Genomic DNA, 11546 nt, shown 5'->3' on the forward strand with positions numbered 1-11546 from the left:
ATGACATGCAATGTCAAGCCTATTCTCTAGAACAGCAATAATCTCTACTTTTCAGCCACATAATTGCTTGTTCAGGAATGTGAGAGCTTCACTGAAAACGCTCACCTTTATCCAGTTTATTTGAAATGTTATTAATAGACTACTGTACATCTTCTATTAATCTAATAGTACAATCTATTGTAATAATAACTGCTATGTAAATAGTTAACCAATAGCTACCTGGACTATATGCATTGACCCTTTTTGCACTAACTCTTTTGACTCATTACATATACTGCTGTTACTGTTTATTATCTATCCGGTTGCCTAGTCTCTTTATCCCTACCTATATGTACATATCTACCTCAATTACCTCATACCCTTGCACATCGACTCGGTACTGGTACCCTGTGTATACAGCCAAGTTATCATTCCTCATTGTGTATTTATTCCTTGTGTTAATATTTGTTCTATTATTTATCTGCATTGTTGGGAAGGGCCCGTAAGTAAGCATTTCACTGTTAGTCTACACCTGTTGTTTTACAAAGCATGTGATAAATACAATTTGATTTAGTGCCTTGCTCAAGGGCACATCGGCATATTTTTCACCTTGTCAGCTCAGGGATTCGAACTAGCAACTTTTCGGTTACTGGCTAAGCTACCTGCCGCTGGAACTGGTACAGGTGCAGTTACAGTCCAGACTGCGTTCTAAATGGCATAGGGCACTACTTTTGACCAGAGCCCAATAGAATCCCTAGAAGGGGAAAATAACCTCTGACGATGGTTAATTGATGGGGTAAATGCTATTTCCATGGTTATACAACTTCTACCTCTGCTATTCATAATAGTACAATGTAATGTCAGTTATGTCAGTTACTTGGCCCTGGTAAAGTACAGTTCCAGTACCTGTGAAGCCATTGATGGTGGCTGCAGTGCTTTGCTGCCTTCCCCTCTGAGCAGCTACAGTGATGGTGTATTCTGTGACTGGCTCCAGGTCATTGAGCGTGGTGGTGGTCACGTCCTTGGGGACCATCACCTCCGTGGTCAGGCCAGATGAGGAGGTGTAGGTGACCATGTAGTGGTCGATAGGCCCCTGGACCAACCCCCACAGCAGGGTGATGGTGTTGTCTGTGGACGCTGTCACAGTCAGGTCCATGGGGACATCCAGAACTGAAACACACAGTAAAGAGTAGTTCAAGTATAATCAACATAGAGTGAACATACCAATAAAACTATTTTTATTAAAGATTCAATTCTTGATTGCCATACCAACCAAAGCTGTAAGGAATTTGATTTAGTGCAGCTAATTAAAACAGAGACAAAAATACCCCTTTGTTATGGCAAGCATAAATAAGTTCAGGAGTAAAAATGCACTTAACAAGTCACATAATAAGTTGCATAGACTAAGAGCGTTGGGCCAGTAACCAAAAGGTCGCTGGTTCAAATCCCTGAGCCGGCAAGGTGGAAAACTCTGCCTTTCTACCCTTGAGCAAGGCAGTTAACCCCCAACAACTGCTCGGCAATGACGTGGACATTGATTAAGGCAGCCCCCCGCACCTCTCTGATTCAGAGCAGATTTTTGAATGTCATGCTTCAATGAAATTCAAACAAACAAAACATGTAAAAAAACAAAAGAGAACAGGGTGGTGAATTTGTGTTTACTGATACTGGTAGTTATGATTTTCTGTGTCTGATCACTGATTTGCACAGATGAGCCAGGCGATTAACTCACTTACCAGTTCTGGCGTTCATTGTGGCAGGAGAACTCTGGTTGGTGCCAAGCATAGCTGATATGCCAATGCCATACTCTGTACCTGGCAACAAGTCTGTGTGAGAGAGAGAGAGAGAGAGAGAGAGAGAGAGAGAGAGAGAGAGAGAGAGAGAGAGAGAGAGAGAGAGAGAGAGAGAGAGAGAGAATGAGAGTATGACAGATGGACAACGACAGAGACAAAACATAGAGAATACCATGCCAACTATTGATTTTAATTTGAATGTGAATAGAAAACCATTAAACATAAGCTGGTTATGTGAATGAATCTCTCCATGCAATACCCCGGCGGACAATACAGTATGATGATATTAAAGAGGAAGAATGAGCAGGCAGATGGAGCCTTTCAGAACTGCCTATTAAAAACGGCATTAATAATGAAGGGCTTGCCACATACCATGTTCATCAATATGTTTTGTTAAGATTTCTGCTAACCTTTTTCCAAGCGCATAATTAATCAGAGTCAAAATCGATATTGCAACAGTGAGCTTATCAGGTTACAGAAATGGAGAGAGGTGAGCATTGATTGCTGTCATCCCGCGCAGACCTTCCCTAATTCTGATATGCCCTTTACGTAAGACAGACACCATACCATTTCCCACACATCTGAAAACTGTTCATGTCGGCAACTTATCAATACTCTTTAGTGAAAATGTTTTAATAAAATCCACGGCATTTGAATCTCACTCAGTCATTCAACAGACATCCTTATCATTCTACACAATGCCACTATAGTGAATCATGAGTTACCAACATTACATTATTTTGTCCTAAAAACAGAGGTGTAACAAAAACCCAAATTATCCCCACTTGTGAGTGTGGTCTTGCTGGTGGGTCCGTCGTTGAGTGGGACGATGACTTTCTCGTATTGGTCCCCTGCCAGAGTGCTGTAGACCACCTGGTACCCCTCTACCTCCGCCTCGCTGTTGTCCCACTCCAGCTCCAGGGTGGTGGAGTACTTGGACAGCACCCGCAAGTTCTTGGGCGCGTCGATCTCTGAGAGGAACAACAGAACTGACAATGTTGGGGCCACTGAGACCAATCATCAGAAGTGGGACATGGTTTCCACGTGCAGTGTCATCAGTAAGTCAGATCATAAAACAGGATGATATGACCATGGAAATAAAATTACTAATGACTATTTCTATGCCATTCTTTACTGTATTTGTAAAATAAGACATTGTGAAAATGTAAAGAGCCAAGAGTACAGTAGGTACTATATTCGATGTATGTGTCTACAGTGATGGATATGTCTACAGTGATGGATATGTCTACAGTGATGGATGTGTCTACAGTGATGGATATGTCTACAATGATGGATATGTCTACAGTGATGAATATGTCTACAGTGATGGATGTGTCTACAGTGATGGATGTGTCTATATAGTGATGGATGTGTCTACAATGATGGATGTGTCTACAGTGATGGATGTGATGGATGTGTCTACAGTGATGGATGTGTCTACCGTGATGGATATGTCTACAGTGATGATGTGTCTACAGTGATGGATGTGTCTACAGTGATGGATGTGTCTACATTGATGGATGTGTCTATAGTGATGGAGGTGTCTATAGTGATGGATGTGTCTATAGTGATGGATGTGTCTATAGTGATGGGTGTGTCTACAGTGATGGATGTGTTTACAGTGATGGATATGTTTACAGTGATGGATGTGTCTATAGTGATGGATGTGTCCATAGTGATGGATGTGTCTACAGTGATGGATGTGTCTACAGTGATGGATGTGTTCACATGAAAACTACTTATTCCATCAAATAATCCGGAAGAAGCTGCTTGTACAGTACAGTCCTATAGTTGTATGGTCCTCACCGGTGCTGAATTCTGTGGAGATTGTTCCACTCTCATTGCCCTTGCGAACACCACTGATGGACACCTCATAGCGCGAGCCTGGCCTCAGCATCTGCAGGGAGTACTGGCTGAGGGTGGGCTGCAGACGGAAGGTGGTAAAGGGCCTGTCCCCTCCCACCAGGCCGTAACGCAGTACTATCTGGTCCATCTTGGCCTTGGGATTGGTCCACTCCACGAAGGCCACCGAGTCCGAGACGTCACGCACTATCAGCTGCGTCGGCCCATCAATCACTGTAGGGGACAGGAGAGGTAAATCTACATGACAGGGTTCATGATCTAATGTGCATCCAAAATCGCATCCTATTCCCTATGTAGTGTGTTACTTTTGACCAAGGCACATAGGGTTTTGGTCAAAAGTACTGCACTATATAAGGGATAGGGTGCCATTTAGGACATAGCCCTAGTGAACCATAGAGGTAGTTAGCATCTACAGTAGGGAAAAAAAGTATTTAGTCAGCCACCAATTGTGCAAGTTCTCCCACTTAAAAAGATGAGAGAGGCCTGTAATTTTCATCATAGGTACACGTCAACTATGACAGACAAATTGAGAAAAAAAAATGCAGAAAATCACATTGTAGGATTTTTAATGAATTTATTTGCAAATTATGGTGGAAAATAAGTATTTGGTCACCTACAAACAAGCAAGATTTCTGGCTCTCACAGACCTGTAACTTCTTCTTTAAGATGCTCCTCTGTCCTCCTCTCGTTACCTGTATTAATGGCACCTGTTTGAACTTGTTATCAGTATAAAAGACACCTGTACACAACCTCAAACAGTCACACTCCAAACTCCACTATGGCCAAGACCAAAGAGCTGTCAAAGGACACCAGAAACAAAATTGTAGACCTGCACCAGGCTGGGAAGACTGAATCTGCAATAGGTAAGCAGCTTGGTTTGAAGAAATCAACTGTGGGAGCAATTATTAGGAAATGGAAGACATACAAGACCACTGATAATCTCCCTCGATCTGGGGCTCCACGCAAGATCTCACCCTGTGGGGTCAAAATGATCACAAGAACGGTGAGCAAAAATCCCAGAACCACACGGGGGGACCTAGTGAATGACCTGCAGAGAGCTGGGACCAAAGTAACAAAGCCTACCATCAGTAACACACTACGCCGCCAGGGACTCAAATCCTGCAGTGCAAGACGTGTCCCCCTGCTTAAACCAGTACATGTCCAGGCCCGTCTGAAGGTTGCTAGAGTGCATTTGGATGATCCAGAAGAGGATTGGGAGAATGTCATATGGTCAGATGAAACCAAAATATAACTTTTTGGTAAAAACTCAACTCGTCGTGTTTGGAGGACAAAGAATGCTGAGTTGCATCCAAAGAACACCATACCTACTGTGAAGCATGGGGGTGGAAACATCATGCTTTGAGGCTGTTTTTCTGCAAAGGGACCAGGACGACTGATCCGTGTAAAGGAAAGAATGAATGGGGCCATGTATCGTGAGATTTTGAGTGAAAACCTCCTTCCATCAGCAAGGGCATTGAAGATGAAACGTGGCTGGGTCTTTCAGCATGACAATGATCCCAAACACACCGCCCGGGCAACGAAGGAGTGGCTTCGTAAGAAGCATTTCAAGGTCCTGGAGTGGCCTAGCCAGTCTCCAGATCTCAACCCCATAGAAAATCTTTGGAGGGAGTTGAAAGTCCGTGTTGCCCAGCGACAGCCCCAAAACATCACTGCTCTAGAGGAGATCTGCATGGAGGAATTGGCCAAAATACCAGCAACAGTGTGTGAAAACCTTGTGAAGACTTACAGAAAACGTTTGACCTGTGTCATTGCCAACAAAGGGTATATAACAAAGTATTGAGAAACTTTTGTTATTGACCAAATACTTATTTTCCACCATAATTTGCAAATAAATTCATTAAAAATCCTACAATGTGATTTTCTGGATTTTTTTTCCTCATTTTGTCTGTCATAGTTGACGTGTACCTATGATGAAAATTACAGTTCTCTCTCATCTTTTTAAGTGGGAGAACTTGCACAATTGGTGGCTGACTAAATACTTTTTTTCACCACTGTATGTTGCAGTGTAGCTAGCTCGACTGAACAGTACACTACTTTTATAGCATTGTCATTCTGTGAGGGAACAATGTCAAAGTGGTGCCCTCTGATTGGTCACGTTTCTCTCAGTGAGTGCTAATTGGCTGTCCATGCAATTAACTAGTTTTTCACTGAGGGTGCAGGGAACATCTGCAGCTTCAACAGGCCTTGAAACTAAGCTAAACCTCATCCATTTCTTCTGACCTGAAGATTAACACCTGAAACACTTACTGTAATTGACTGCTAAACTATTAATGCGATAAACCTGACAGAAAACAGTTTGCTGTGTTTCCTCGAAGATCGCACACGGGGTTTCAAGATTCTTGGCTAAGAATTAATTCCCTCATTCCCTCACCAGAAGTTTGGTATCTTTATCTTTTTTTTTTCTTTCCTCAAAGAAGGATGGCTAAATCTTTACGACTATAAATAATTGAGTGACTTAAAATGTGTCTTTCTTTATCCAATAAGGTATCTGTGGGTGGACATGGTGAAAAATGTATGAACGCTCATGAATTATGAATGCCTTAATTACAACCGACAGTGGGCCTGGGTTGGAAAATTAATGGTGTTTTCACTGCGGACACGTAATTTGAATTGTTATGGAAAGTTCAATTGAATCTAATCCCACTGTCTGGAACTGTCAGTCTGAGGAATTCCTGGGTGAAGTTTACATTAAGTGCATAATTGCTGGCAGACCAAGTCATTCGTCAAGGTGACATTTCCCATTAGTCTCAGTCGTGTGATGCATGTAGTGTATGTGAGATGTGTATGTGTGAGTCCCCCACATCTTGAGTGGTCTTTTTCTGAGCTACACTGATTAGCCTGAAGAGTATCACATGGAGAGAACAGGGTAGGGGTGGGCATACGGGAACACATACTGTAGAGACAACAGTGGCAAAGAGACTCATTTTCAGTGACGTGGGGATAATACAGAAACAAAAGCTGCAGTAGGTGTGTGGAAACTGTGAACCAACTGAGGGTGTTAAGTCTGAAAACTGAGGGACTTCCTAATATAGATGCCATACACGAGACACCCACAGGTCTACGCCCTCAAAAAACCTACAAGCAGGGATTTCAACAACCAAATGTTTATGGACATAGTAGATAGATAGAAGTTTGTGAATGATGGTTTGGTGAGGTTTGAGTGATCACAGAACCATACATACATGTGGTGACGGTGGCGGATACGGGCTGGCTGCGGCCTTGGTCCCTCAGAGCTACCAGGTTGACGGTGTACTCCTCCCCTGGCCTCAGGCCTGTCTGGTGGAACGAAGTGATGGTGCTGGGTAGCTGGGCTGTCATCCCTCCATCATTGTCCTGTCAGAGAACACAGACAGGCAGAACCCTCTGGCTTCACTTGGGCTCCTCTTGTCATATATAGTATGGTTTCCAAATGGAACCCTATTCCCTATATAGTGCACTACTTAACATAGGCTCTAGTCGAAAGTAGTGCACTATAAAAGGAACTGGGTGCAATTTGGGACACATTTCTGTCTTCACTCTCATATACATACACAGGTAAACAACCCAACCTGCTGTCCATGCAGGAGTGATTTATGGTTCCACCTGGGCTACTCCTGGACAGATGGTAGTGCAGGGGAAGGATCTGAACAAACCTCAACCCTCACTGCTCTGACGAGCACCAAGCTATGGCATCCATAAATATGATATTGTGATTGACTTTATGATAAATTAACCTCGTGTTAGTTGTTCTTTTGGCGGTTAAGCTCCAGGTCTGTTAAGAGTTCTGTGCTAAATGTCATTGTAAAAAGGGTAATCCACATAATATTTGATTGACAGGTTGATGATTGATTGATTGATTGACTGATTGATTGACTAACTGACTGACTGCCTGCCTGCCTGGCTGATTGAAAAGTGAACAATCCTGATAAGTACATTGGTATGAACATGTAATATTGCCGGGCCACATGTAATATTGCCGGGCCACAACAGGTGCAGACATTACAGTGAAATGCTTACTTACAGCCCTTAACCAACAGTGCATTTATTTTTAACAAAAAAGTAAACATAAAACAACAACAAAAAAAGTGTTGAGAAAAAAAGAGCAGAAGTAAAATAAAATAACAGTAGGGAGGCTATATATACAGGGGGGTACCGGTGCAGAGTCAATGTGCGGGGGCACCGGCTAGTTGAGGTAGTTGAAGTAATATGTACATGTGGGTAGAGTTAAAGTGACTATGCATAAATAATTAACAGAGTAGCAGCAGTGTAAAAGGATGGGGTGGGGGGGCAGTGCTATTGTCCGGGTGGCCATAATTAGCTGTTCAGGAGTCTTATGGCTTGGGGGTAGAAGACTTGGCGCTCCGGTACCGCTTGCCGTGTGGTAGCAGAGAGAACAGTCTATGACTAGGGTGGCTGGAGTCTTTGATAATTTTGAGGGCCTTCCTCTTGACACCGCCTGGTATAGAGGTCCTGGATGGCAGGAAGCTTGGCCCCAGTGATGTACTGGGCCGTACGCACTACCCTCTGTAGTGACTTGCGGTCGGAGGCCAAGCAGTTGCCATACCAGGCGGTGATGCAACCAGTCAGGATGCTCTCGATGCTCAGATAACAGCTGTTGGTGTAGGGTGGTGGGTGAGCCCTCATCTCTCATTGCTTTTGGCATTGTGAACTCTTGTTTGTTCCTAGCCACTGCTTTTATGCTCACATCCATTACGATATTGTCAAGTTTCAGGGCGCTTTTGGATTAATTCCACAGAGGTTGAGACTCTGACTTCTACTATGATTTCCCAAGTGACGACATTGAGGTTGAACCCCTCAAACCCCTATGGGAAAGGAGATAGCTAGCAGACAAAGTCTCTTAGGCAGCCTCACACCCAATGATGTAGATTGAAGAGCACTGTGACCCAACTACTCCCATGCCGTTTGGTATTCATAGCCTGTCACTTCCAAAAGAGCTTTCCAAGTTTATTTCCATGGCATTTATGCTTTTCATCTAAAAGCCCCAGACTTAAAGTCTTTGAGCCCAGCCAAACTTCTGTCCTTCCTTGCCGGGAACACCTAAATGAGAAAGCCAATTATGGAGAGAGGTACTGAGGATTAGAGTACCTGGTGTTTATAGTGGGAATTAAATGGAAAGCTTTGCTAACTTTGAACCTGTGGCTAATATGGTTATGAGTTTGAAGATGGCTCCTGCTTGCTGATCCACCTAATTGTCAATAAGCCTTGGGCAATCCATCATCTAATTTGGCAGAGACTTTAAGTTGAACGGTGAGAAATTAATCCCCCTCCCAATAATAATATAATAATACTTTGATTGGTTTTCATCTTTAGCTGACAATCTGTGGATACTATACGATTAGAAAGGTTCAAAATGTATGTAAAACATGGAAACCAAACGAGGGTGGTCTATGGTGATAGGTGGGATGGGTTGAGAGTGGCTGAGGGGTGGGATTAAAGAGCTTATGTTTGGTAATGTATTATTGTTATGTGACTGCTTTATATAAAAGTGTATGTAAAATGTATATATAAAATGTATGTATATGTAGCCTAAAAGCTGTGAAAAAAAAGCAAAAAATATATTTGTCCTCCGAAGAGGGGCTGGGAGGTGGGGTGGGGGGGTGGTGGATGGGTTAATACAAATAAATAAAATAAATAAAAATTAATCGTCCTCCTAGTCAAAATCTAGCCAAGGATTGGCATATCAAAAATGCATGTTAAATTTGGTTTGGCAATATAATGTAGGTACTGTATTTCAAAAGAAAGCCTCCTGAGACAGAAGCCACCTGAGCTGACAAAGACAGGTTTTATTGTACAGTTTGTTTGTTGTTTTTGTTGTTGTTGCTCTTCAGCATACTGCCGTGTACAGTATCATGCTGCTTTTCCCAGAACATTGCCAACCCTGTTCTGAATGTTTTGAAGCCAAAGTGACTGAATGTTTTCATCTCTATGGGGAAGCTGCATATGCATGTTGACTGAGTATTTTCTTGTTCCTGAATAATTGTTTATTTTCATAAAAACTGTAGGCGTGGTACATGTCAAAATATGTATTGTGTTGATTCATGTTTTGTCCAACTTCTGTTTTGTTCAAAATATGTCAGGTGTTGGAACCAAACTTATTTTCCAATCGTTTCGTTCTGAACAGAACCATTACTTTTTTAGTTCCGTTCCACAGTTCCGACCTGCAAAATAAAGTTCTAAACAGGTTTGAACCCCCCAAAAATTACTGATTTATATACACCGAACAGAAATATAAATGCAAAATGCAATAATTTCAAAGATTCTACTGAGTCACAGTTCATATAATAAAGTCAGTCAATTTAAATAAATTCATTAGGTCCTAATCCATGGATTTCACATGACAGGGAATATAGATATGCATCTGTTGGTCACAGATACCTTTAAAAAAAGTAGGGGGGTGGATCAGAAAACCAGTCAGTATCTGGTGTGACTACCATTTGCCTCATGCAGCGCAACACATCAATCGCATAGAGTTGATCAGGCTGTTGATTGTGGCCTGTGGAATGTTGTCCCACTCCTATTCAATGGCTGTGCGAAGTTGCTGGATATTGGCGGAAACTGGAACATGCTGTCATACACTTCGATCCAAAGCATCCCAAACATGCTTAATGGGTGACATGTCTGGTGAGTATGCATTTTCAGCTTCCAGGAATTGTGTACAGATCCTTGCGACATGGGGTCGTGCATTATCATGCTGAAACATGAAGTGATGGCGGCAGATGATTGGCACAACAATGGCCCTCAGGATCTCGTCACGGTATCTCTGTGCATTCAAATTACAATTGATAAATTGCTATTGTGTTTGTTGTCTGTAGCTTATGCCTGCCCATACCATAACCCCACCGCCACCATGGGGCACTCTGTTTACAACGTTGACCTCGGCAAACCGCTCGCCCACACAACGCCATACATGCTGTCTGCCATCTGCCCTGTACAGTTGAAACCGGGATTCATCTGTGAAGAGCACACTTTTCCAGCATGCCAGTGGCCATCGAAGGGGAGCATTTGCCCACTGAAGTCGGTTACGACGCCAAACTGCAGTCAGGTCAAGACCCTGGTGAGGACGACGAGCACGCAGATGAGCTACCCTTAGACGGTTTCTGACAGTTTATGCAGAAATTCTTTGGTTGTGCAAACCCACAATTTCATCAGCTGTCTGGGTGGCTGGTCTAAGACCATCCCACAGGTGAAGAAGCTGGATGTGAAGGTCCTGAGCTGGCGTGGTTACACATGGGCTGCGGTTGTGAGGCCGGTTGGACGTACTGCCAAATTCTCTAAAACGGCTTATGGTAGAGAAATTGACATTTAATTTTCTGGCAACAGCTCTGGTGGACATTCCTGCAGTCAGTATGCCAATTGCAATTTCCCTCAAAACTTGAGACATCTGTGGCATTGTGTTGTGTGACAAAACTGCACATTTTAGAGTGGCCTTTTTTTGTCCCCAGTACAAGGTACGCCTGTGTAATGATCATGCTGTTTAACCAGCTTCTTGATATGCCACACATGTCAGGTGGATGGACTATCTTGGCAAAGGAGAAATGCTCACTAACAGGGATGTGAACAAATTTGTGCAACATGTTTTATAGAAGTAAGCTTTTTGTGCATATGGAACATTTCTGGGATCTTTTATTTCAGCTCATGAAACATGGGACCAACACTTTACATGTTGAATTTATATTTCTGTTCAGTGAGGTTCCTTTCTGTTCCTTTTAAAACCTCTGAAATCTTTTTTTCTTACATTCACTCAACATTAAATTACTTCACCAATTAGTGCGGAGAGGGCAGCTTGCTATGGAGCGGGCAAGCTATAGCTAGTTGTTTACATGCGCAATGGACAGACAAGGAAGTATAGGGCGCGAGATGCGACTGAAATTCTGCGGGTGGGAGAGAGAG

At 42.9% G+C, this 11546-nt stretch overlaps 1 protein-coding gene across 1 annotated transcript in view; it reads right to left on the minus strand.

Moving 5' to 3' along the window:
• Positions 1 to 11546, minus strand: part of LOC311146621 (tenascin-R-like) — a gene marked incomplete at both ends in the record, with an annotated part of 62414 nt that overhangs the window by 33877 nt on the left and 16991 nt on the right. The window contains 5 exons of the mRNA XM_084183151.1: positions 886 to 1149; positions 1716 to 1805; positions 2558 to 2761; positions 3579 to 3848; positions 6839 to 6989. Of these exons, the coding sequence (XP_084039277.1) occupies positions 886 to 1149; positions 1716 to 1805; positions 2558 to 2761; positions 3579 to 3848; positions 6839 to 6989 (979 nt within the window). The remainder of the gene's footprint in view (positions 1 to 885; positions 1150 to 1715; positions 1806 to 2557; positions 2762 to 3578; positions 3849 to 6838; positions 6990 to 11546) is intronic.

Source organism: Coregonus lavaretus, assembly GCF_964263955.1.
Source record: "Coregonus lavaretus genome assembly, chromosome: 19".
NCBI classification, from domain to species: domain Eukaryota; kingdom Metazoa; phylum Chordata; class Actinopteri; order Salmoniformes; family Salmonidae; genus Coregonus; species Coregonus lavaretus.